The 26256-nt window shown below is 37.3% G+C and overlaps 1 protein-coding gene across 1 annotated transcript in view; it reads left to right on the top strand.

Annotated features, from left to right (window-relative positions):
• The window catches only part of LOC116788127 (sodium channel protein type 5 subunit alpha-like), an 86761-nt gene that overhangs the window by 54970 nt on the left and 5535 nt on the right, over nucleotides 1-26256 (top strand). Inside the window, exons 5-25 of the mRNA XM_032690608.1 lie at nucleotides 451-569; nucleotides 1797-1886; nucleotides 2878-3006; nucleotides 3241-3332; nucleotides 4556-4762; nucleotides 5371-5434; nucleotides 6045-6189; nucleotides 7026-7220; nucleotides 9067-9258; nucleotides 11117-11219; nucleotides 12157-12386; nucleotides 12508-12660; nucleotides 13810-14163; nucleotides 14914-15366; nucleotides 18393-18507; nucleotides 19153-19307; nucleotides 21609-21782; nucleotides 23050-23187; nucleotides 23295-23549; nucleotides 24493-24546; nucleotides 25501-25638. Coding sequence (XP_032546499.1) covers nucleotides 451-569; nucleotides 1797-1886; nucleotides 2878-3006; nucleotides 3241-3332; nucleotides 4556-4762; nucleotides 5371-5434; nucleotides 6045-6189; nucleotides 7026-7220; nucleotides 9067-9258; nucleotides 11117-11219; nucleotides 12157-12386; nucleotides 12508-12660; nucleotides 13810-14163; nucleotides 14914-15366; nucleotides 18393-18507; nucleotides 19153-19307; nucleotides 21609-21782; nucleotides 23050-23187; nucleotides 23295-23549; nucleotides 24493-24546; nucleotides 25501-25638 — 3555 coding nt within the window. The remainder of the gene's footprint in view (nucleotides 1-450; nucleotides 570-1796; nucleotides 1887-2877; nucleotides 3007-3240; nucleotides 3333-4555; nucleotides 4763-5370; nucleotides 5435-6044; nucleotides 6190-7025; nucleotides 7221-9066; nucleotides 9259-11116; nucleotides 11220-12156; nucleotides 12387-12507; nucleotides 12661-13809; nucleotides 14164-14913; nucleotides 15367-18392; nucleotides 18508-19152; nucleotides 19308-21608; nucleotides 21783-23049; nucleotides 23188-23294; nucleotides 23550-24492; nucleotides 24547-25500; nucleotides 25639-26256) is intronic.

Raw genomic sequence — 26256 nt, 5'->3', positions numbered from 1 at the left:
ACACGTGATTGATATACTTCTACAGGAAATATATTGTGGGATAAGGGATGCTTTGTTTTGCAGAGCAATTCCTATGATGCCTGTGAGGCTGAACTGCCTGTGGTATAAACAGTGCCTGTCCAAGAGATCATGCTGGAACTGCAGAAGCTTTCACTGAATTACAAAGATTATACCAATTAGGGGAGGCATATTTGAGATATTTCCAGAACTCTGCTTAGCAAACCCATGTATTTGCATTGTTGTAAATTAATTTTCTGTTATTTTATGTCTCGTTGGCTTTGTTTATTGTACCATATTTATATTGCAAATCCTCCATGCAATTGCAAAGGAGTTGGTGTTGTTGCCTGTGGGAGTGTCTAAAGTAGATGCTGTAGGAATCCCTCCTCAATTAAATGGCAAAAACAATAGTTCACTTAAATATTCTATATCCTATAAATCTTTTCTTTTTAGACTTTTATGGTGCTAAATAAAAAGAGGACTATTTTCCGGTTTACTGCCACACCTGCCTTGTGTCTATTTGGTCCTTTTAATCCAGTCAGAAAAGCAGCAATTAAAATTCTGACCAATTCATATCCTTTCATTGGTTTCTCTTATTTGAATTTTAAAATATTCTGTATCATTTTCTGTCATTCTGTTCCTCTCTTTATATTAATGTGAATGTAAGCTTATATGGCTGTGATAGAGATTTTTTAAAAGTTGTATTGAATCTAATGTTACAACAGCTGAGATATTTGCATAATGTTGGTGAAAATGTGAAATAGCTGATATTTAAAATCAATTTTGCAGATAGTGGTATGAAACGACCTTTAGAGGCTATTGTATGATATTGTAGCCCTTTTCCAGAACTTGTTCGAAATCTCTGCTGTGGTCACGAGGTTAAATTAAAAACACACAAAGTAACAAACAAAGCAAACCAGGGACTCCCTAGTTATTAAGATATGAAAGATGGGGTTTATGGTGAAGCTTTGCTGGAAGAGTCTCATGTTCTCCTAAGAAATATACTCCACGCTCAAGTTTAGAATGTTCTGAAGTGTGCCCGTCTTTCATATTTTTGAAACAATATAACTGTAGTTTGGAAAATATTAGAATGTGAAGGATTTGCAGGTGCAAAACCATCAAGTGAGTAGTTTCTGCTTTTTCTGCTAAACATCTGTTTTCATTTGGAATTATTGATTTGTGAAAATAGATACTTTTAGTGAAACTTATGTCTGAATTTGAATGTGTATTCCTGCTATTAGAAATTACTAAATTTACTACTAACTTTCAAACTAACCCTAACTTTAAGAACCATATTTGTTTAAACAAAAAAAACCAAACAGTTTTATTGGTAACAGGTGAACTTTTATGAAAGAACACTAGTAATTGCTTATTAAGTGTTTTCAAACAGTTTTCCCAGGCTTAAAACCCCTAGTTACTACAAAACTGTGGCCCATTTCTCTTTATTCCATCCTCCTGCTGCTGCAAAAAAATGGAGGTTTTTCAAGTTTCAAATTACAGTACAACATTTTTTTTCATTTATTTATGTTTCTCATCTCTTCTGTCAAACATGCTATGTCCCACTAAAGTCCTAACTTCTGAAACTGTCTGCACATTTTTATATGTAAATCATGAGGTTTACCCAGATGAGCAAGTTTGATCTGTTATTAGTTTCTTTGGAAACAGATGAAAAGTCCTGACCATATCCATAACCAAAGTCATTATTTGAATGTCTGTATGCTTTTTGTGTGGAAAACAGGACCTTCTATGAACTTCATTGTTTTATAATGTAGCATTTTTTTCCTTAATTTACTATTCACATGTTTTGTTGGCATTATTATATGTACCGTGTTACTCAATTGTGTGGTTATGACTGTACGTCAGCTTCCACCAGCACTCAACTGGACTGAGTAAGTATCTCAGTGGTTGCATGTTTCCTCTTTTTCCATGGATATTTACACAGAGGACTGAAAAATTTAAATAATGTGGTGTTCTAATTCAGGGCCTTGAAAAATTTCACTGAGACCTTTGCGGAAGATTGAGGATTGTTATTATATCTCCCAGTCTTTGGTGGACCTTCAGTGCCTTTTCTCAGAGGCTCACACCATATACCCTTTCCTCTGTGTTGGCTAATTTTGCCATCTGCTGTGGCATAGAAGGTTGGCCCATTTTTTTCTTTTAAGGAATGAGCCTTTTAGAGAGACTGTGGGGTAGAATTTTAACTCAATATTTCTCCTTCTACAGCAATAACCTGAATGTCTGTTATGATTGGCTCATTCAAAAACTAGAAAGGGATAAATGTCCATTCTGTTCTTTGTTCCTGTTTCCTGATGACACTCCTGGGTCAGTTGTTCCCATTAGAAAGGCATATCTTTGTAATGTCTTGCTACCTTTTGTACTTGTGCACTGTATCCAGTGCAACTGGACTTAATGTTCTACAATTAAATCATGAAAATGTCCCCAGAGCCCCTTTTATCTTGGGGTAAGCATGATGATAGCAATAACTTAATTTTCTGTAGGATTTCTTTCAGTTATAGAATATTTGCTCTAGTGTTCTGCCGGAATTTGAGGCTTTGAGATTTTTCAGACTGCTTTAGAATACAGACACAGTGTTAAAAATGTTTGCTAAGGAAGTGTGAGCTATCCTTCACCTAGAAATAATATTGTATGCTTATGTGAGCTTTCCTAGTTACTACCTGAAATCTTACTAGAATTCAGGAACACATCTTCTTATAGCCATGATGCTTCTGAAAGTAATGTAACCAGGCCTATTTTACTTCACGTTTTCTACCTTTACTCCATGCAGGGACTAAATCTTAGGAAATGCCTGAATGTGCCTGAATGTGACTCAATCTCATTAATATTTTTATTTCTATAACTTATACACTTTTTTCTCCTCAGAATTGCTTTTACTGGCATTTATACTACTGAAATATTGATAAAAATAGTAGCAACAGGATTTGTTTGGAATGAATTTACCTTCCTTCGAGATCCATGGAACTGCTTGGATCTGTCTGTTATTATTGTAATGTAAGTACAACTCAGTTGTTCTTTTACATTGAAGGGAAAAAGCTGCAGATAAAGCACTATCTGATGTTGCTGAAATTCCTGAGAGTGTTTGACATCCTACCTGCTAAAGAGTTACTGTGCTTGAACCACCATTTGCATATGTGCAAAGAGAAAAATAGTCATAGACTGGCTCAACATGCTTATGGTTTGAAAAGTTACATCCTTGCCTCAGTTACATGTGGTTTCATTTTATAGGTACGTTACTATGTTTCAAAAAATAGGCAATGTTTCAGCTCTTCGAACTTTCAGAGTGCTGAGGACTTTGAAAGCCATTTCAGTAATACCAGGTAAGGAACAATCTTACTGATAGTCTCTCCATTTCATCAGTGTGCTAATTCTTTCTATGGAATTATAGCAGAAATGAAACATAGGGAGTGTTTAATTTAAGTGTCAAAACCATACATAAATATTTTTCCTTTCATATTCAGCTTGGAGAACAGAGATCAAATATAATTTGACTTTTTTTCTTATGAAAAATCCTAGATATCACTGTCTGCTTATATCATACCTCAGATTCAATTATTCTGCCTCAGTATTGGGCTTAAGTTTATATATAAGGCATTTTCTCAGAATCCCAGAATGGTTGAGTTTGAAAGGGACATCTGGAAGTCATCTGGTCCAGCCTCACTGCCCAAGCAGGGCCACTGAGAGCTGGTTACCCAGGACCAGGTGCAGACAGCTTTTGTGAATCTCCAAAGACTGAGACTCCACAACCTCCCTGGGTAACCCGTGCCAGTGCTCAGTCACCCTCTCAGTAGAAAAGTGTTTCCTGATGCTCAGATGGAACATCCCATGTCTCGATTTGTGCCCATGGCCTCTGGTCCTGGCACTGGGCACCACTGAAAAGCACCTGGATCCATCCTCTTTGCACTCTCCCTTCAGATTTGTGCAGACATGGAGGAGATCCTCCTGAGCCCTCTCTTCTCCAGGCTGACCAGGCCCAGCTCAGCTTTTCCTCATGGCAGAGTTGCTCCAGTCCCTTCACCATGTTTGTGGCCATTTGCTGGACTCTGCAGTGTGTCCATGGGCCAGAACTGGAGCCAGTAGTCCAGCTGTGGCCCCACCAGGGCTGGGTAGAGAGGAACAATCACCTCCCTTGACTTGCTGGCCAAGCTTTGCCTAAGGCAGCCCAGGAAACAGTCACCCTCTTTGTCATTGTAATGTGTATTTGGCCCAGGATGAAGTACTTGTTTGGTATTAATCAAGCACAGAAATCTGTCCATGTTCATTAAAGTTTGTAAGACTTTGCTAAGATACCATCTTAATTTAGAATGTGCAAGATAGCAAAATAATGTTAGTACTAAGCAGAAGCCAAAGAAGTTATGATTAGGAAATTTAGGGGGAAATGCTTTAGTCACTCCTGTGCTTTGTTTTACCTCATTTAATACTCAGAAGTTATAAACCCATTTACTCTCTTTTTAACATACTTGCAGCTGCTGTGTCTTGTCACATGAGAATGTCACTGCATTCCTCTTCTCATTTTGCATATTATTGGATCTTATTTTTCTAGGTCTGAAAATCATCGTAAATTCACTTGTTGAATCCATTAAGAAACTTGCTGATGTGTTGATCTTGACTGTATTTTGCTTGAGTATATTTGCCCTAATAGGCCTCCAGCTTTTTATGGGCAATTTAAGATTCAAATGTGTCCTCAATAATACGGTGTACAATGACTCATTATGTAAGGATCCCAAGATCTATGTACCAAGTGATGAAGGTAAATGTTGTTCTTTTCTCTCTTTACATAATCTGTGTATCTTCCTATGAATGTCTTGATTTTTCGCAGAGATGTGATAGTTCCATGTATTTCTCCCAAGAAGGAAAACCCTTCCGTTTGCATGTCTTAATAGGAAGTCTCTGGAACAAGTGAATGTGAAATTAGTGAATCTTGGATTTGGAGAAAGATTGGCAGTCTGTGGGATAGATGGGGCTGAGTTTTCTCTAAGTATTTGCCTTTTTACCTGTGCATTGCACAGGGATCCTAATTTTAGGGGTACTGCACAGGGAATGGTTATTTTTCCATCACTTTTTCTATATTTCAGGGATTTTGCCTACTTCTCACAGAGATTCTTATTTTTACCAGAGACCAAGTAAAATGTTACATTGGGAGTTGTGCAGTAAATAGTTCTTATTTTTTTTTAGTCTGTCACAGAGACAGATCTGCTGAGAATCAGCCCTATACATCCTTTGTTGTGAAAGGATCCTTCCCAGAGCTTTGATCCATCAGGATGTTTATCAAGTACAGTAAATGTGTGGTTTCCTGTCAGCAGGCTGTGCAAACTGACAACTTCTGATTTTATGATTCCTTGATTTATTTTTTATTAGATATCTGCCACAGAATGAATGGATCTTCTGACATATTGCTCTGTGAGATCAGTTCAGATCCTGAGTAAGTGAACAAGATATTTTTAGTACTTTCTTAATTTGTTCCTCCAGATGTACTGTGGTTTTATTTCTGGTCTAAAGGAATGGTGAGGATTTTTCAGGAGGATGGGGATGCATGTATGTCATTAAATTAAAAGGCAGATATTTCACCTCAGAAAAAGAATGAAGTACAAGGATGCAACCAGTTACGTATGTAATTTGTTGCTAACCACTGGGAATGTAATGGTAAGGTAGAATGATATAAATGAGGAGAGGAAAAGATCAGTAAAGACCTGTTAGATATTAATAAACTCTCCTCTCTTCATCTTGGTGAATTATTTAAAAGTAAAGATAATTCCATTTTCCTCCTCTCTGTGTATTTGTTTGCACATATCCAACATCAGGGGAGACTTTTTGTCTAGTCCTAAACTAAGATTTCTGTCTAGTTTTCTCTGATTAGGCAAATGGCTTTCTAGGATGATTTGATATAAATCAGCCCTCCTGGCAGAATTAAATTGGGGAATAATGAAATGGACTTTCAGATAAACTGAACAAATTTGATGTTGTCTATTTGGTGCTTTCAGGTACCGTTAAATCTCCAAGTAAGTATTGTTTAATCTTTATTTTGTGGTTAGGAAAGAGTGCCCAGAAAACTATACCTGCCAGAAGATTGGGCAGAATCCTGACTTTGGTTACACAAGTTTTGATCATTTTGGCTGGGCCTTCCTCTCTGTATTCCGTCTGATGACACAGGATTCCTGGGAGCGTCTCTACAGACAAGTGGGTACTTTTATTACCTGATAGAATGACTTGACACATGCAATTCAGAGCCACTAGAAAAATCTCTACTGGTTTGAACCTTACTGACACCACATTTCCTTCAAAATCCATGTAAATATTAAGGAAGTAGGTTCAAGTGACTAAGTTGTAACACCTTCTGCAAGGGACATCGAATGGGAGCAATCCTGCTGGGAATGCCCATAGTTCTGTAGGAGAACACCCTGGGGTCAGTGGTTAAGAGTGAAATATCAGTATGGAACCCCCCAATAGTTGGGATAACCAGCAGATCCAGCCAGTGAGCTCACTGCTGCTGCAGGGAGCGTGAGGACTTGCTGCCTTCTCTGTTCCTCTTCCTTTTAAGTCCTGACTCCTCACCAAACCTTTTGGCTCACCACTTTAGTTTCAGATCATTTTTGACAACTGACATTAAAAATCTGGAGGCTTGATGTTTTGATTCAGAGAGCTGAATGTAACTTTTGAATTCTGGTGGAGTTTTTTTCAGAAATGCTATAAAAATGCATGTAGACAACTCTCTGGATCCCCTATGTCTATGCAGTGCCTTTGCTAGACAAGAATTATCCTCTGCCTTGTTTTGTATTTTTTGTCCATTTTGACTTTTTTTTCCATCAAACTTTATTAATTAGGACTTGTTTAAATGGATATATCTTCTTCTTGCCATTTGAAACTCACATGGGTTTTGGGTTTTAATGTATCAAAGCTTAATTTTGAGCCATCTCTCTTCTGCCATTTTAAAAAAAGTGTAAAGTTAGTTTGAAATTGTATTGGAAACATTAGTTTGTTAAGAATATATCACAACTATTACCTTTTCCTCACAGACTATCCGTACATCTGGAGTGACCTGCATTTTTTTTTTTATGGGAGTCATCTTTTTCTGCTCATTTTATCTCTTCAATCTGATCTTGGCTGTAGTAACTATTGCATATGAAGAGCAAAACAGATCTAGTCTTGCTGAAACAGAGGCCAAGAAAAAACTACTTCAGGATGCCCATCAAATTCTAGAGAAAGAACAGGTGTGTAATTATTACATATCATAAGTGGTTCCTTTTGTTTTCTTCTGTATGTGAATCAGGGAAATGATGCTTTGAATTAAACATGTGCTTCTTACAATACTTTCTGACACTTCATTTCCCTTTGTGTCTCTATAAATGCATGTGTGTATGTATATATGTATATATGTATTTGAATACATAAACATTTCTGTGATACAAAAAAACATCATTAAATTTTAGGATTTGCAGACCTGACATTTTACAGGAATGGCTTGCTGGCAAGTTTGTACCTTTTATGGTATTGCAGAGGTGCTGCACTCCATGGTTTCCCCGTTCTTGTACACTACCATTATTGCTGTGGACAGAAATTCCTTTCTCTAGGTATTCCTTCTTGCTATTACTGTGTAGTCTCACGAAGGAAATATGAGTGGATACGTTTACATCCATGAGAAAAATTGTCATTTCTGCAGTTCCAAGAAGTTGGAAGTTCCAGTGCTGATAGATTTCAGGCCTGATTAAAAAGCCTTCCAAGTGCCACAGTGCTCAGCATTTTAAAGGTTGTCAGGCCTCTTTCTGAGTGACACGATGCAGGAGGTCTATAAGTTGATGAGAGTAAGAATAGTCTTTAGCCAGGATAATGTTGTTTGTTCCATATTAAGTTCCTTATTAACATCTAGAGACTGCATTAGTTTCTTTGCTGTTGTTTTGGAGAGTTAATAGACACACATCAGATTTCCACAGTGTTTCTTCTTGGCATAGTATTGTTCCAATCATTCATGCCTTGGTCTGTAAGGGACCAGGGATCACCTGCTTTTATTTCTGATAATCATTGAGTCATGGAATCACAGAATGGTTTGGATCGCAAGGGACCATCAAGATCCTCCAGTTCAGGATGAGCTGGAACACCTTCCACTAGACCAGATTGCTCCAAACCCCATCCAACTTGACCTTGAACACTTCCAGGGATGGGGCATCCAGAGCTTTTCAGGGCAACCTATGCCAGTGCCTCACCACCCTGCCAGGAAAGAATTTATTCATAACATCTAATTGAAATCTCTCTTCTTTCCCTTTGAAACCATTAGCCCTTGTCATGTCACTATTTGCCCTTGTAAAAGTCCCTCTCCAGCTCTCTTAGAGCCTCTTTAGGCACTGGGAGGGGCTCTAAGATCTCCCTGGAGCCTTCTCTTCTGCAGGCTGAATGACCCCAACTCTCTCAGCCTGTCTCCAGAGCAGAGGTGCTCCAACCCTCGGAGCATCTCCGTGCCCTTGGGCAGGTCCATATCCTGCTGATGTTGGGGGGACACAGGAGCTGGACACAGTCCTGCAGGTGGGGTCTCATGAGAGGGGCTCAGAGAGGGAGAATCACGTCCCTTGACCTGCTGCCCATGCTTCTCGTGATGCAGCCCAGGACACAGTTATTTCTGGGCTGCAGGCCCACGCTGCTGGGTCATCTCAAGCTTCTCATCCACCAGAAGTGAAGCTCTAAGCCAAGGCAGCAGGATGGGTTGACAATTATTGGTAAGACCTATTGTATCTTGTAGCTTTTTATAAAAGATACTTCTTTTTATAAAAGATTTACTGCTTACAGTCAAAAATGTCAGATTTGTAAGAGGCTATGCAAATATTCCCCAGCAAGTATCCAATTTCATCATTAAGGTGTCATCATCATGGCTAGGCTTCGTGAACAAAGATTTGGGACTGCCTGGCAGCACATTAAGGTGTAAGGCATTACCATTTTACCAAATTCCTCAGCATTCAGCCAGCATAATAATTTAATAGAGTAAAAATTAAATTGAATATTATCGTAGTCCATGTGTTGGCATTTGCCTTGTGTTAATAAACAGACCTTTGGCCTTTTCTTTTACAGGAGGTGGCTGCATCAGAAAGCAGTAAGGCCTTGCAGGTTGGGTCTGAAATGCCAGTTGCTGACTTGAAAAATTTGAAAGGAAAAGAGATTAATAGAGAAACACCTATTTTAAGACAAAATGTAATTTTAGATGATCAGGAGAAAGAGGAGCAAATATTTCATTCACAGCCTGGTCACTGCCACAAGAAGCTTGTAAGTATTCAAAATTGAAAATATATTCATTAAACTTAGGTGTGACATGAGAATTCACTGAGCAGAAAAGCTTTCTTTGTTTGCATTTTTTTCCTCTCTGTTTTTTTTTTTCCCTCCTTCTTGCATTCATTGCAATAACTTGTTTTTTAAAGCAATCTGAAAATTGTATTTTGGGATGAGAGGGAGACAGCACTATTTGGACTTGAAAGGGAAGCTAAAAGTGGCTGTCAGTAGTACATGTTATTATTTCATATCGAAATATTTTCACATTATAAAAGGAAAAAAATGGAAAGAAAACCTAGAGCATAATCCAAACAGGGTGAGATACTCTGACATAGAGTTCTTTTATTAGTCAAATAAATACAATTTACAGCAAATGTGGCAATTACTGGTGTCTCTCCTGTAACTGAGGATTCTTCAAACAATGTACTCTCTACTTTCATCACGAAAGAGGCTGAAGATACTAAGTCAAAAAGGAAAAAGTATATCAGGGAGAAACATATTCGTAGGACAAAATCAGTTTATAAAAACTTGAATGGACCATTCCTCTAGAGCATATCCCTATTTTAAATCCCAGTTTCTCATCCCCAGTTATTTCCCTCAGCTAAAGACAGATGAGCAGCAGTAACGAGGTCAGTGTTGGGGAACACCCTTGTCCTTTCTAAAAACATTAACTCTGAATGCTTCTGAACAGCTGTGAATTTCAACAAGAAGACTGAGGACTTTAGTCAGGCTGGCACACACAGTTTTATGTATTTCTGTTCTACAAGACACCAAACATTAGAGAAAGGAATGAAAGGACAAGTTGCACTGGTGACTGGGACATAAATAAAATAGTCTAAATGAGCTCTTTATACTCAGAAAAACTACAGAGAGAAAAATGAGCATTTTAGCACTATATTACAAATTCATTTGATATGTCCCTTCTTTGACAGTTCTATCAGCTAAGTTTTGATTATTTTTCATTAAAATATCAGAATGACAAAGAGAAATAATTATTATTAAATCCCTGAGGACAAGAATACCAGTTTTATTCCCTGAATAACAGCTTTCTAGAATATGTTAATAAAAATCATAGTATCAAAAAAGTTTGAAGTAATGGTATGATATATCCTTACTTCTATATCCTTCCAACTTTCTCTGGAATTTTTTCTGATTTTTCTCTACCTCAGAATCTCACGTATTCTTTGTAGCCCATGTTTTATGATTCTCTACTTAATCCTGAGTGTGTGGGTTTTAATGTGTCTGAATATTTAATAATAATACAGTGTATCCCATAAGATACAAGTCTTGGCCTGTCTGTGGCTGAGCTCACATCAGGAGCACAGGAGCTGAGCATTCTGTGGCTTCTAATGAAAACAAAAGTAGTGCCATTCCTAGTTTTAAGCAGTTCAGTATTAGCAGAGATCTAGATGGGCCTGGTAGTGCTGGAACAATAATAATTTTTATTAACTATTTTTCATATAAATAAATGTTTATTTTTGATTATCAACAATTCTTTGTTAAAAAGGCAACAGTTTATTCAAACTGATGGCCAGTGTTCTTTTTGTCTGGAAGGATTTTTTTCCCTTGCCCCGTTAAAGTGTCTATGCTTCTTCTACAATTACATTATTATTGTTATTAAATATTTTCAGAAAGAAACGACTTCATGAAGAAATTTACTGGTTTTGATGAAACGCTCTTTGGCTTCAAAAGCAAAGACCTGATAGTGTTGTATTTTTTTGTTTTGCAAAAAGTAAAGTTTCTCTTCAATGTCTATTTAAAAAGTCATATTTATCTCATGCTGGACATAATTTTTGTGTTGCCAGTTTTTCATATTCCCTTGGTATGTTATCTTCTGTTGTCTTTCTAACCAAAGAGGAAGATCCTGCTGTCCTATGATGTGTCAGTGGACTCTATTAATGATCCTTTCCGAAGACAGAGGTTAATGAGTGCAGCCACTATTATTACAGATAATTCGAGTAAGTCATTCTGTCCTGTTTTTCCTGTGGGATTGTGTAATGTGACCTGAGAGATCAAACTGTCTCAAACACTCAGCATTATTTTAAAAGCCACTAGGGGAAATGATGCTGCAAATGTAAATTTCAGGAAAACAAATATTCTCCTATCTCATACAATTGTGTCTGTAACTCACAGTTGCCAAGGGTAAATCATGCCTGACCAACTTGCTTGAAAGAAGAGAATTTCCAAGTGTGTGTGAGCAGAAACGTTGCCCATTTTCAGAGGAACAGGTTGTGCAGTCTCTGACCTGATGGCTGACCCTGCTTGGAGAAGGGGGTTGCACTACAGATCTCCTGAGCTCTCCTCCAACCTCACTTATAACCCTGTCCTCAGCTATGGACACCTGTGGCTGGGCAGGTTCAACCCACAGGAAACAGGTTGTCATTATCCCAGAAACAGTGATTTCTCTCCTTAATGCAGATCCTTTATCATCCTTTAATAGTGCAATCATAGAATCATGGAACAGTTTGTGTTGGATTGCACCTTAAGGATCATCTTGTTCTTGCTCCCTGCCATGGGCAGGGACACCTTCCACTAGACCAGGTTGCTCAGAGTCCCATCCAACCTGGCCTTGAACACTCCCAGGGATGGGGCATCCACAGCTTCTCTGGGCAACCTGTGCCAGGGCCTCCCCAGCCTCACAGGAAAGAATAATAAACATATGAAGAGGTGGGGAATATCCCCTGTTTCTGTCATTATGACATTTGTTGATGGTGACCTGCAATAGCCTGTGATTAGTTTGTGTAGTAGGAGTGAAACAGGTTTTTTTCAATGATGCCATTCTGCTCACATGTGATTGATTTTTCTTTCCAGTCTTTTCTCTGACTGTCTTTTTCTTCACACTGTGATATTCCACACAGGATTATTCATATGTCACCTTCCCTCTTTCTGTGCTAGAGTCAAAATTGAAATGTCCTGCATTGTGGAAACGTTTTGCTCTAAAGTGTCTAGTTTGGAATTGTTGTCCATTCTGGAGAGCAGTCAAAGAGAAGGTGAAATTGGTGATTTTGGATCCATTTGTTGAACTCTTTATCACAGTTTGCATTATCTTGAACACCTTATTCATGGCTATGGAGCACCCTGGCATGTTACCAGAAACCAGAGAAATGATTACTATAAGTGACCAGGTAAGTGAGGTCTATGTTAGGGTGAATATGGAGTTATAATCCTGTATTTATACTGGAACAGTCCCATAAGGAGACAGACTTCTTGAGTGACTTTTTTCTGAATTTTTTTTTGTCTTTCCAGGTCTTCACTCTGATTTTTACACTAGAAATGATCTTGAAAATCATTGCTCTAGATCCTTTCTACTATTTTCAGAACAAGTGGAATGTTTTTGATAGCTTGGTTGTTTTGATTGGCCTAGTGAGCTTTGGGACTAATCTGTCACCTTTCAGGGCGGTAATGATTTCTTTGCTATTTTTTAAAAGTACGTGTATTGTATAGATTTGAGAAAGAGTACAGTGAAATACCCTCTCATTATTTTACTGATGAATCTGTCAAATCAGTTCTCTTTGTTGGTACATAGTAAACCAACATGAACATTTAATTAAAGAAAATATCAATTAATATCAAAGAATACTTTCAAGGATGTTTATTATACTGTGTATATTGGATACTACAAATCCTCTGGCACAGTGTGCTCCCAGGGAGATCTGACCCAGCAGAGAGTTCACTGGTTCTCTGTTAGGTCTGTACAGTGGCACTGCTCAACTACATTTCAGAGCTACAATCAGGAGCAGATATTATCTGAGTGTTTTCCTGAGCTTAAGGATAGCAAAGATTCCTTCAGAGCTTTTCCTTTTGAGCTGAGATTTGTAAAATAACAGAGCTTTCCTCAGGGCTCAGTCTTAGCCTTGAGGGCTCTTCAGTGCTTTCCTCCATTTTAGGGACAAAGAGGAATAGTTCTGAGACATCTATGTATAATAGTACTTTTGTGCTTATGTCTTTCATGAATATTTATAATGCTAAATTGATTAATTACTTAAAATTCTTCATAGTATTTCAGAGAAATGCAGGTGAATTCTGTTTCCCCTTGTTTATCATGATTGAGAGATTTTCACAGCCCTGAATGCTAATTTGACTAAATACCTCCGTTTTATTCATGGGGGTGCATAGGGTAGGTCCCATCTGGCTTTTCAGTTCCTATTTCAAGTTTGTTTGGTGAGAGGTGTGAAAAAATATTTGTCTTTTACATTCCATCTAGTCCAAAGCTCAGTCATTTCATAACCTTCATCCATGTACTCATAAGATATTTATATTCGTGTTCTTTTTATTGCTATTAATATTAGTAGACTGGCACACTCTCGTATCTAACTTAGCACAATCAATTTGAAACCTTTCTTTGATACTTCTCTGCTCTCACTAATATAAACTGTCAGAGCTTAAGCACATCACTTGTGCATCAAAACAATTAAAAGCCTTTCTTTGGGGGAAAAATAATTACTGCAGTAAAAGCAGCATGATAAATGCAGGGTCTGGTTTTCATGTGGGCTGTGCTGTCTGGGCTGTGTTTGACCTTACCTATTTTCTCTTGTGTTTTATTTACAGATCAGGATCTTCAAATTGGCAAAGTCCTGGCCGGCCTTAAATACTCTTATGAGAATAATTCTAAACTCATTTGGTGCTCTGAGTAACCTCACTCTGGTTTTGGCTATCACTGTATTTATTTTTGCTATAGTAGGAATGCAGTTTTTGGGCACCGATTATGAAAAAAAATTCCATAAAATAAGCACCAGTAAGGATTTACGCTGGCATATGAAGGATTTCAATCATTCAGTCCTGATTGTATTCCGAATATTATGTGGAGAATGGATTGAAATGATGTGGGAATGTATGGAAGTGGCTGGAAAACAGAAATGTATTACCATTTTCTTGCTAGTCCTGGTGATAGGAAACCTGGTGGTGAGTTTTAAGCTGATTCCCAGTCCCTACTGAAGGCATCCAGTTACACTGGCAACTGACTTTTTCAGAGGGAAACGTTATCATTTCAAGAGTATTCACACTATTCTCTTTTCTGGATGTCACTTGACATGTTTTTCTTCTATCTTTCTTTTTTTTTTTTTTTACATTTCCTCTGTCTTTCTCTTTCTCACACAAGAGGTAGAAGCAATGCCAAATTATTCCCTCTACCCACAGTATAGAAGTGCAGTGCTTCTGATAATGTGGTGTCTGATGTCTTCGTCTTTTGTGTTGGTAGGATCTAATAACCAACTGTTCAGTGCTTTTAATGCTCATCAACTTGTTCTGGTATTATCAAGACCCAGATTTTCTGGTTTGTATGACATATAGTAGATGGAATGTAAATGTACTGGAAGACAAAATCTTTTTCATCTACTTGGTTGGTTGGTCTATACCAGAACCTTTTGGATGGTGGTGTTATTAAAATTCATCTTTGCTCTTTTTCAACATATCTATCTCCTCATACATTATGGACATCAGAGCAGGTGAAAACATATTTGATACACCCAAACCCTCACTTCCTTCCTTTTTCTCCTGCCATTCCTTCCAGAAGGGGCCAGATCATACTATAACAATATTGCAATCTAATAGTAAATAATTTCATGGCAGTGGTTGATGAAAGCAAGACTGAGGGTTTCTGAAGTGACTTTTCTGTTAGCAGTGGTGTCTCCAACTTACTTTAATTATTTCAAGGTGCTCAACTTGTTCATTGCCCTGCTGCTGAGTTCGTTCAATACTGATGCCTCAGGAGGACAAGAGGAACCTGGAGAAAGGACTAAATGTCAGATTGCCCTTGCACAGATTCACCAGGGCCTGAAGTCTTTGAAAGACAGAATTCTGGATCCTCGTGGCAGAAAAATGAAAGGAAGCCTCAGAAAAACAGACAAAAAGAAGACTTTGGAAGAAATTTCTGGCAAAAACATAGAGGATAATAATTATGCCATGACAGATGTCAGAAAATACATAGACAACAATTGCTTTGACATAGAGTGTTACCATAATGAAGAGCATTCCTCAATATCAAGGAAATATAAAGATCTTTCCAGCAGTCACAGTACCTGTGTTCCCATTGAAGCAGCAGAGAGTTACAGTGACAAAATTGATGATGACTACATTGTATTCACCAAAACAGAACACAGAAAACAGGTAAGAACTATTCACATTTAAAACAAAATATGTAACTTACATCTGTAATTGCCATCTCAAAGACTCCACAATAAATATTATCCCTTCTGTCATTTCTGCCATTTTACTTTCTTTGTTCTTCTAGTACAAGGGCTACCAAATAGTCTTCATTTGCCAAAGACATTTTGAATATCCGCTTTTTCACCATTCTCTTTGTGGATAGCCCTAATTCTGCTTTTGTCAGTTTTATTTCCGTCTATTGCTGTCAACTGATAAACGAAGCTTGATGAAGACAGACATTCCTTCTTTTTGTCTCCTTTGTCTTACACTTGGATAGTTTCTAGCACAGGCCTCTTCAGCTACTTATATGTTGCTTTGCAGTTGCATGGCATCCAAAGAAAATGGAAAGAAATCTCAAAAAATATTTTTTTTTTAATTACGTTTTCACCTCTATGATACTTTGGATTCCCCTTTATATCTTGTGATTTTCTTGCATTGGGCAGGATAAAGCTCAAGTCTTTCTGCATGTGCGTTAGACATTTGTACTGTCATGATCATACATAGGCATGTTTGAGATATTTCAGGTGTCTGTCACACCCATGAGGAACTGTCAAATAGGACACAGGAGCTATAGGAACTCTTTTCACCAAGTTACAGAGTTGTTTGGGTTGGAAGGGACCTCTGGAGATCAATCCAGTCCAACCTCCCTGCAAAAGCAGGGTCACTTAAAGCAGGTTACAGAGGAATGTTTACAGGCAGGTTTGGAATGTCTCCAGTGGTCAGTGTCTAGATGGACTGCTAGGATCCATTTCCTATGGTTTTGTTCATATTAGGAAGCATTGTCAATGAAATATCTTTGGACAAATTTTCAAAGAAGCAAAAATTGCTGATCACCTTAGAATCATCTGTGAGCATTTCAAATATGTTATCCAGAAGCATTTGATGACAAAAACTGCTGCGATGGAATCTGGTCTTTCTTGGAATTTGTGGAGGCAAAAGGACTGAGAACTGATGTGGATTACTTAGGTCTTCTTGAGGAATGATGAATTTCCACAGTAAAACCTCAGGAGCACAGTATTTGAAATCGAGGGAGAAACTATTCTATTACAAGCATTTTCGAGATATCATACAATTATCTGTAAAAAGACAAACATACAGGTGGAAGATTATCTGCCTATGACAGGAGGGTTGGAACTAGTTGATCTTTAAGGTCCCTTCCAACTCAAACCATTCTGTGATTCAGTGATTCTATGATTCTAGCTCTTGGGGATGTTTTAGATTCTGTAAAAGAATTTTGACTTTTAAGAAAGACTGTCAGGAAGGAAAAATGTGGAAAATCGACTAGTTTCCATTATTTCCTGCAGGGAGACAGATTAGGACATAAAGAACAGCGGCAGAGTTCAGGCAGCTTCAGTCAGATTTCTGGGACTCCTGAAACTAAAAATGTTTTCATAGTAACACATGAAAAGCAAGAGCAAAAAGAGGGAATTCTAACTTTTATCATCTTGTGGAATATGCTAGAGATTCAAACTGTCACAGATGTTCTCTCATTCAGCAATGACAGGTCAGGTTGGGATTTTCTGAAGAGTAGCAAGTATAATGCCTGTGGAGGTGGCACATCTCTCTAGAGGCAGTAATAGCATGGAGGTTTGTCTCTCATCAATAGCCACGGTTAATGGTGTAACTTAATGTATAATTTTGTACAAAATAAGTAAACAGAAATTAACTAGGAAACACCATGACTTTAAGCATGTCTGATACATGCTACTTGTTTCTGTGGATAATTCTGTTTCCCATCATTCCTGGATGCAAAAATGTGCTCTCTAGAAATGGTTCCCTGAGCAACCATGGTTTTTCTGGTATAGAAACCCAGCTCATTCTAATGTTCCATATCAAAAAAAAGGTGGAGAATCATGGCTCTGATGACCCAGCAAATTAAATGGAAGTTCAGCATCTTTCTGGATTACTGCCCCCAAAAGTCCAACCCCATTAGTATTTCCTGATTTTAGGCACAGTTGCCAGATTTTTTGTTTATGTTATTGAAATGTGTTTATATTTAAAAATAATATTGAAAACATTACAGTGCCCATTACTTTAAATAATTGCATTTTTATATATGGTGAAGATTCCCTAAGACCTTAGATTAGTGTAGAGCATCATGGCTGTCGACAGAGGAAATTCTCCCTTTTTCTGGCTTCTCATTCTTATCCCTATCCTCATGCCTTCCCTTTCCATGCCATACGGGGCATTTACACATTATGGCTTATAGTTTTTTTTACTCTTTTTTCCTTATACTTGCTTTCCTTATTGTCTTTAATTTTACAAGTGTGCAGGTTACCTACCAGTAATTACAATTCTTTGAGGTGTGTAGACCATACATACATTTCTGTCCTGCTAGACCCTCCCATCTTCAAGCCTTTTGAGACATGGTTTGTATCTCTGAAAATGAAAAGTGAATTGGATTGGCTTGAATGTAGGGATTCATATTACAGGAAAAGTGCTGCAAAGCATTCTGGGACTTGTAGTTCCAAGTACTCTACCTGACATGTGCAGTGGAGTACCCTGGTGTGATTGATTGAGAGATCACATGTCACGATTTAAACATTGTATTTAAGCAGCTGTTCTTTTGTAACAAAACTAATTCAAACCACACCTCTTGTAGTTCCATTTTGTGCCAAAACAAGTACCACAAATGGCGCCCGAACAGGGACATTCAACAGGCATCTAATACACCTGAAGTCAGACTTTTCTCCAAAGCTGTAGCATAGTATAGTCTTTTTTTTCCCTGCATGTCCTGTTTAGATGACTACAAGAAACCAAGAAACTTATTAAATTAAAACCGAGGAAACAAAGAGTAGGAATTGGCTTTTTCTGTCCTATTATTTGTAATTTCATTTTGGTGGTTCAGCAACAATAAGATAATTTATAGACTGCAGAATTCTTCTGGGGAGGAGGGCAGGGGGATGATAAATTTCATTTATTGTTGGCTTGTTAACCTTATTAATGAAAAGCAAATAAATTCTCCTCTTTCTCCTTCTCCCATGCAGAAATGTGGTGCTGCTCACAGCTTTTCTGAAGCCAGCAGTGTGGATGCAGCTGTTGGTCTGGAGAGGTTTTCCCGGACTAAAAACTCACACCTACCTAAGGACTGTTTTGGAGAAAGTAGGAATCTTTTCTGCATTGTGCTAATACCAAATGAACCAGTGTTAAATAATATCCACTTGGAACATGTCCAAATTAGCAGAATCTGTTTTCCTGCTCATCCCAGTGTTGACATCTGCCTTTGATTACCTGACCATCTCCTCAGACTCCATTGACTCTCATGCTTCAGTCCTGCTGCCTTTACAGATTCATGGAGAGTGTTTCTGGTGCAAAGCAGTGAACAGGGAGTGTAGTTGTAATGTCTCTGCAATGCAAAAAAGTGCAATAATCAGTAAAAATAATAATTGACTAACCTACTAGTAAGGTACTATCTCTTTTCAAAACAAAAAGGAAAAATGCAGAAAATAAGCATTTTTTAGAAGTAAAGTCTTTTTTTCTTGTGCCCACAAGCCTTCCTGCAAAAGGGTACAAAAGCAACTCTCTTTTTCCCATGTATGAGTTGCTCTATTAAAAGAGATTAATTTTGCATACAAGTTTTTTCTTTTCTTTAGCTTAAGATCATTTCAACCACAGCATTACCCGATAGGTAAAGCAGCACATTCTTTCTCTAGTCTGTAGAAGCCCTTTTTAAGATGTCCTATACTGTTTTGATTCCATATCTCAGCATTTTCCATGGAACCAATATACTGTTCTTTCTCTTTTCAGATTGTGGTAAACGTTTCCCATGTTGTGTAGTGGATATCACTAAGTTTCCAGGCAGAAGTTGGTGGAACTTCAGGAAAACCTGCTACAGAATTGTTAACCATAGCGGGTTTGAATATTTTATGGTTTTTGTGATAGTATTGAGCAGTGCAGCACTGGTAAATTGCATTTAATTTCTCTAATTTTGCATTGATTGTTGTCAGTAAAGGAAAATAATAGTATTTAATTGATTTCTTCTGCTCTGACCTTCCTTCCCACAGGGAGAGATAAGAATATAGTAAATGTATCCCTTAACAGTGATAAGGCTTTCCCCCACTAAGATATTAAAATATATGGACTTAACTACATGGAATTGTAGTTTTTCATGGAACATAGCTCTTCCTACACTTGTGTGTTAATTACAAGGCTAAACCAGAGTCTGAAATTACTTTGCACTTTTTAATAAAATAATAGCACCTCTAAATGTTTAAAGCATTTTTAAAATATTATGATCAAAATCTCAAAGTGAAGTTGGCTGTAAACTGACAGGTGAGGTAATGTTTCATTGCTACCTTGATCAGACCCATTTCTACTCAAGAATAAGGGAACTTTTATGATTTGAAAGCATATTCACTGTCAAGTGAAAGTAATTTGTTAAATGAAATATTTTATAATGCCAAATAATCTGAAAGAGATCTATGTGGTAAATGTCAGAATTTTCCAAATAAAATCTGCTCTGTGTACATTAAGTTCAGGTTGTTCACTGAACCATAGATTTGAACTGTCTGCTTTAAAATTCCCATGGAAAAGTTTCCAAGGGAAATCCCTGGGATTCCTGTGAGGGCTCCTCTCTATTCATGTGGAACCAAGCTGAAGTAAGGAAGGAAAGTGAGTTGTTCTTTAATGTTCTCTAGATTCTGACTAAGTTGAACACAAAGCTAATTGGTACCCAGGTGCAAAAATTACACAAAACAACAACATTTTCTTGTCATCGAAGATGTTTGACAATGAGAACTTTCACATTTCTAAGATACTGTTGTCCTCTTGCAAAAAGGGACTTGTCCATTTTTTCTTTGGTTGGGTTTCTTTGTTTATAAAGTTGTATGCTGATAAGGAATTGTCTGAACCAGTTAGAACAAAGGGACACCATGGTGTCCATGGCTTGAAAGGAAATTAAATGAGATGATGATGACAGAAAGAATGCACAGAAAAGTCCATGGTGCGTGCTCAGTGCTCAGAGCAAAGGAAGAGTAGTGAGGAACTTAAGTAGATTCTAACTTTTTAAGGTAACAGCAAATAAGAGTACGTAGACACTTCAAAAAAATAGAAAAAAAAGGAGTTGGAACTATCAAAAAACATCACTGCTAATGAATAAGTGGTTTGACTGTAGATGGAGATCAAGGTAGCCAAGGTTTAGCAGGAAACCAGAGGACACATCAAACTTGCTCAAGAAAAAAGGTCAGAAATGGCAAATAGGTTTATGTACATGAATGCCAGAAGTTCTCATTTACCCACACGCAAATGAACAGTCCCATGGACACAGGGACAGCTCTGCTCTGGAGGCATTTCTCCTAATTGTTGTGCAATTGAAAGACCCCTTTAGGTCCAGAAGCAGTAGCACTGTCTTCTAACACTGCAGAACAGGAGTGCTAAGTTTTATTGGATTATACATAGGAGCATCTCTGCTCCTTGTTTTTCAGTGGTCTATGCTCCTGCTCCACCTTTTCCATGACCTTTTAGACCGGTTTTTTAGGCATGTCTTAAGTGCAGGGGAGCAAATCAGGTCTGCAGTTAATACCTCTATGAAGTGGGTAGGGGAGAAGTGGAGGATTGGTGAGGAAATAATGCAAGGTGTAAAAGGAATTGGGAGTAGATTGGCAATACCAAAAATTTAAAATTAATTAGTGAGGCAGCAAATGCATTAAACACAAGCAAACACTGATGTGAACAGCAGTAATCAATAAAATATTTTCCTAAAACCTCAAAGTCAAGGTTTAGGTGCAAAAACCTGTAACTCCAGGAATGAACAGTTCCAGGTAAGGAGTTTGTTCATACCTTTTTCATGTGTGTATTACAACTCTGCAGGCTGACTAAAGATGACTCATTTGGAAGGTCAGAGTCTGAAAGACAGTGGTTAATGTGTTTAAGTCAGGCTTTATTGTGAAGAATTTAGACCAATACCTTCAAAATTATCAATTACATTGGGAAGCCAGAATGTGGTAGCCACAATTGCCCATCCTCTGACATATTTTAAAGTGTCAAACATAAAAACTTGAAAGTATGTGATTTTTCAACAACCTGAAAATGAGACTGTACTTATTTTACAATTTAATTTTTTACTTCTAAGTATAAAACTAAGGGTTGCCCATAATTTCATATGAAATGGTTGTAATAAGACAAACTGTGTATTCTTGTGCAATTTAACAGTAGTTTTCCATACAACTACTGACCTGTTTTAAAACTGAATTCTGAAATTCCAGGCATTTGAAGATATTCACCTGCAGAATAGAAAAACAGTGAAAATGATCCTAGATTATGCTGACAAAGTATTTACCTACATCTTTTTGATGGAGATGCTTCTGAAATGGGTAGCTTATGGATTGCAGAGTTACTTCACAGATTCCTGGTGTTTGCTTGACTTTGTCATTGTATGTGTAAGTATTATATTCAGCTTGTCATACATTTTGATTTTTGACATTTTCTATCTGGATAACTACATGTAACTTCTGATTATGAATAACTGCAAGTGTGATAGACAGTTTCCAAAAGGTGAAAAATCTGCAACCCAAACAGAGTTTAGGACAAATTTAAATGGAAATTTTCAGCAATAACTAGAAGTTGCTTAAGAAAATTCCATTAGGTATCATTGTCATTGAGGACCATGATGGCTCTAAAAACCTTTTCAAGTGGAGAGAAGGAGTTCAATTAGTGATCAGAAACAAAACTAAAATAAATTACTTAAAACGATAGAAAAATGAGAAGCTACTGGCATTCTGGACTAGATGATCTTAAAGGTCCCTTCCAACCCAAACCATTCTATGATTCTGTGATTTTGGCATTTAGAAACAGAAAAAACGTAGAGTTGCTTCTTGAAGGCAAAGAACTTAGATAGTAAAGGGAGTTGAAAAGTATTGTTGGTGAAAACTATTTGGGGTAAAAGACTGAGCGAGACCCAGAAGCCTGCAACCCGGAGAGTGAGAACAGACCATCTTACTCTCTGGGAAGGAAACCTTCACGAACCAGGGAGAAAGGACTCAAGAGCTGACTCCTTGGACCTTTTCATGATGAAGACGTGGTGAAGCGAGTGTTTCTCTTGCAGCCCAGGAGGAGACCTCAACAGGAGCTGAGGACTGGTGGGGGTGCAAGAGAAGACCCCTTCCCTGATATCCCAATGAGAGAGAGACTTTTAACTATCACCCTGCAAGCTTCTCCTGAACTGATGTGGGAGGGTCCAAGGGGTGGTAGAGATTGTGTTAATGTTGTATATGTAATTGCTTTTTAGTTTCTATAGTATTTATTGTGTATAGTAATAAATTGTATATAATTCCCTTCCCCCATACTGAGGTGTACCTGTCTGAGAACTTCTCTTTGGTGTTGAGGTAAAATGTGGGGGGAGCTTGGAAATTGGATTTTTGGGGTAAAACGCCCACATCATGGAAATATATGAACAGTTATAAAAAAGAACAAAACCAAAAAACAACTGCCCCCCCATTTCAAATTAGAATGAAGAAATCCTTTTACATATATATATTAGAAAAGAATGAAGTAAAATTACAATAACTTTGAATTTAATGTGTATTTTCTTAATTTGACTTAATGGTCAAAGATATTGTACCATTCAGGTAATGATTGTTTGCTAACACAAACAAGGGAAAATTTGTTTACCATTTAATAATTGCAATTCTAATTCTATGAACACAGTTGTCATTTGTTTCCTGGGGACTAAATCCTGGTACGGAAGGCAAGGCACGTTGTTCCTCTGGGAGTGGCCTGAAATCTCTCAGGACTCTTAAAGCATTGAGGCCTCTACGAGCTTTGTCAAGATTTGAAGGGATAAAGGTAAAGATATTGGGGGTCAGTGTGAATATTTTGTAATGGCTGCATTTGAAGATGTTTTTGAAAATGACAACATAAAATTCATTATTATTTTCATTCATTTCGTTCAGGTTGTTGTCAATGCACTCCTTGGAGCTATCCCCTCAATCTTCAATGTTTTGCTCGTCTGTGTTGTCTTTTGGCTCCTATTTAACATTTTAGGAGTAAAATGGCTTGGGAAAAGATTTTCAAAGTGCATACTCCAGGAAGGAAATATCAGTCTCATTAATAACAAAAGTAATTGTGAGTCCTATGGTGGAAAATGGACAAATTATCCTGTAAACTTTGATAATGTTGGGATGGGATATTTGGCTCTGCTCCAAGTGGTGAGTTCTATAAAAACATTCTCAGTTTTATTTTCTTCAAGAAATGGGTTGAGCAGCCCAGCCATGGGACACCACTATGCTTCTGTTTATCCCAGTGAAATTGGGGATATTTTTTAGCTTCCATACATATTTTCCTTGTTGGTGATCTGCTCAGTTCCTCCTAAAGAACGCTTGAGCATATGCAACCTTGTGTTAAAATCAAGAACTCTGTTTCATGGCTTTTCAATTTTGTTTTAATTTTGATTAACACACTAAGCCTGAAATAGTCTGCAGGTTACTCAATTAAAAATATTCTCATTTTCTCTAGTTCAGAGTGGATGAGAAAGAAAATCAGGGCACAGTTTATTTATATTTTCTTTTTCTGTAGAAGTCATGAAGGATTGGGATACTGATTTATTGAGCTGCCTAACATGACAACAAAGGAGAGAAAGGCAATTTTTAAGTTGGCTGTTATCCCTGTATCTTTTTTAGCTGAAGTTCTATGCCTTGGATCCTCCAAAGTATACTGTGATTCTGCAGAGTTGCTAAAACTTGCAGGAAGGAATTGTTTGCTGTTTTCTTAGAAATTGTTTTCATCCTTTTACACTGTATTTGCAAGTTGAGCTGAAAATTTTACTGCGATTTTTCACAAAAAAAAATTTATTTTAAGAAGAATTAACATTAAGACACTTTTTGCATGAATCATGATTTTTTTTTTTGTTTTAGGAAATATTTTTGTTTGTTTGTTTGTTTGTTTGTCTTTGTTTAGTTTTCAAGAAGTATTTTTTCTTTTAACTGAACTCCAGTGAATCATCCTTCCCAGCAGATCTTTAAAAGTGATATATATTTTTTATAGCACACTGCTCATTTTCCACAACTATTAACACATTTATATTAGCTATATATATATCAACTATATATATATATATAAACTATAACAAGCTTAAAAATGCATTTTTTTCAGGCAACTTTTAAAGGCTGGATGGATATTATGTATGCAGCAGTGGATTCACGTGAGGTATGTCACTAAAATGACAATTTAGTTCTTTTCCCTTTTCTTCTTCCCTTTTCCATCCATATAATTAATTTTTCACCTTGTTTAGAATATCAAATAAAAAATACAAGTGGTTGAAGGCATCAAACTACACAGTGAAACAATAATCCTTGGACTACCAAAAATCTAGAACTTAGACAAAAGAAACTGGTCAAAGTAGAGTGACACCACACAGAAGCCTGCTATGTCAGGAATGCAGAGGGGAAGAAGTTGCAAGCTTTGTGCAAGTCTCTTTTGGAAACAGAATACAGAAGCTCTTGGAGGGACTGTGCAAATTATCTTCCTTTATAAACGTGTACAGGAGCATTGAAAGAGCATGCAGCTAGAGCAGTTATTTCAGGAGTTTTTCTTCCCTAGATTTGACACCCTCACTATTTCTTCCCCCTTTGCATGTGCTGTTCCTCACTCTCTTACCAGGACAGTGTGTTTTAACTTCTCTGTGTTTAACTGAATTTACATTTTTCTCACTCCTTCAGTCTCTGTGCTCTTGACTACAGTGAAATAGCTGCTGATTAACATGATTGTTCCTTGTAGGGCTGATCTTAGTGAGCTGGGGCTTTGGAATTGCCTCTTGTCTGGGACAGCATTCCAGAGAATGGCTGGTCACCATTGTGTTTAGTCTGAGCTGTTGTTTTTAATCAGGGCATTCACAGGATCCCTTCTGATTGGAACTGGTTCTTTATTACTTAAAAATTTGCTGAAGCTGGATTTGTCTCTATAGCTCTGTTTGTCACTATCTTTACAATCAGTAGCAAGATAGAACAAGAGAATGATTCTACCTGTACATCCAGGTAAAGATGAAATAATTTATCCCTCATGACAATAAAAAGATCTCTTATTATAAATTGGAAATGGTAAAGCTGTGATTATCTCATTTTTACCAATATTATTTTTCTGGTTTGACTTTTTTTTTAACAGATCAATGAACAGCCAAAGTTTGAAGCAAGCTTACACATGTACATATACTTTGTGGTTTTCATTATTTTTGGATCTTTCTTCATGTTGAACCTTTTTGTTGGAGTGGTTATCAGCAATTTTAACCAACAAAGGAAAAAGATAAGTACTACTTGAGCTAACTCAGTGTCTCCTGTAATCCCCATTTGCTTAAGTGAATGCTGGTTTGACATGTGGATGTCTAACATTTTGCAATAACTGTTTAACTGGACAAATTAAAAATAATAACACTCTAAGCCACATTTTGCAAACAGGAGTCCCCTTTTCTTCAAGGCTTTTAGCAATTTACCTGTAAATTCTATTTTCCTGCCAAGTCCTTAATTTGTTCTGAGTAGAGGAGGAGGAGGAAGGAGGGAGTAGCTTCAGAAGTGAGAAGCCAAAACCAAGTTGAATTCTGTCCTGATTCATTTAGATCTTAAAGTATCCAGAATAGAAAGGAAAATTGAGTAAATTATTCCACTTGGAAGACTTAAAACAAATAAACCTCTTGCTCATTCAAAAAAAGCAGACCCCAACAGGAGGTTTACAATTTCAAGATTCACATTTGGAAGACAGAATCTCTACAGAAACCCCTTTTTATTTCCATAGCCTGACTCATATACCAAGTGTCAGAGCGTTACTGCTCTGGGTAGAGAGAGAGAGAGCAATAAAGCCCATAAGAAATTCTCTCTGCATTTGAACAGGGAAAGGATATTTGGGGAACAACAGTCCAACTTCACT

The sequence above is a fragment of the Chiroxiphia lanceolata genome, chromosome 1 (assembly GCF_009829145.1).
Source record: "Chiroxiphia lanceolata isolate bChiLan1 chromosome 1, bChiLan1.pri, whole genome shotgun sequence".
NCBI lineage: Eukaryota > Metazoa > Chordata > Aves > Passeriformes > Pipridae > Chiroxiphia > Chiroxiphia lanceolata.
The sequence above is the reverse complement of the archived record's forward strand: the minus strand, read 5'-3'. Positions and strand labels throughout refer to the sequence as shown.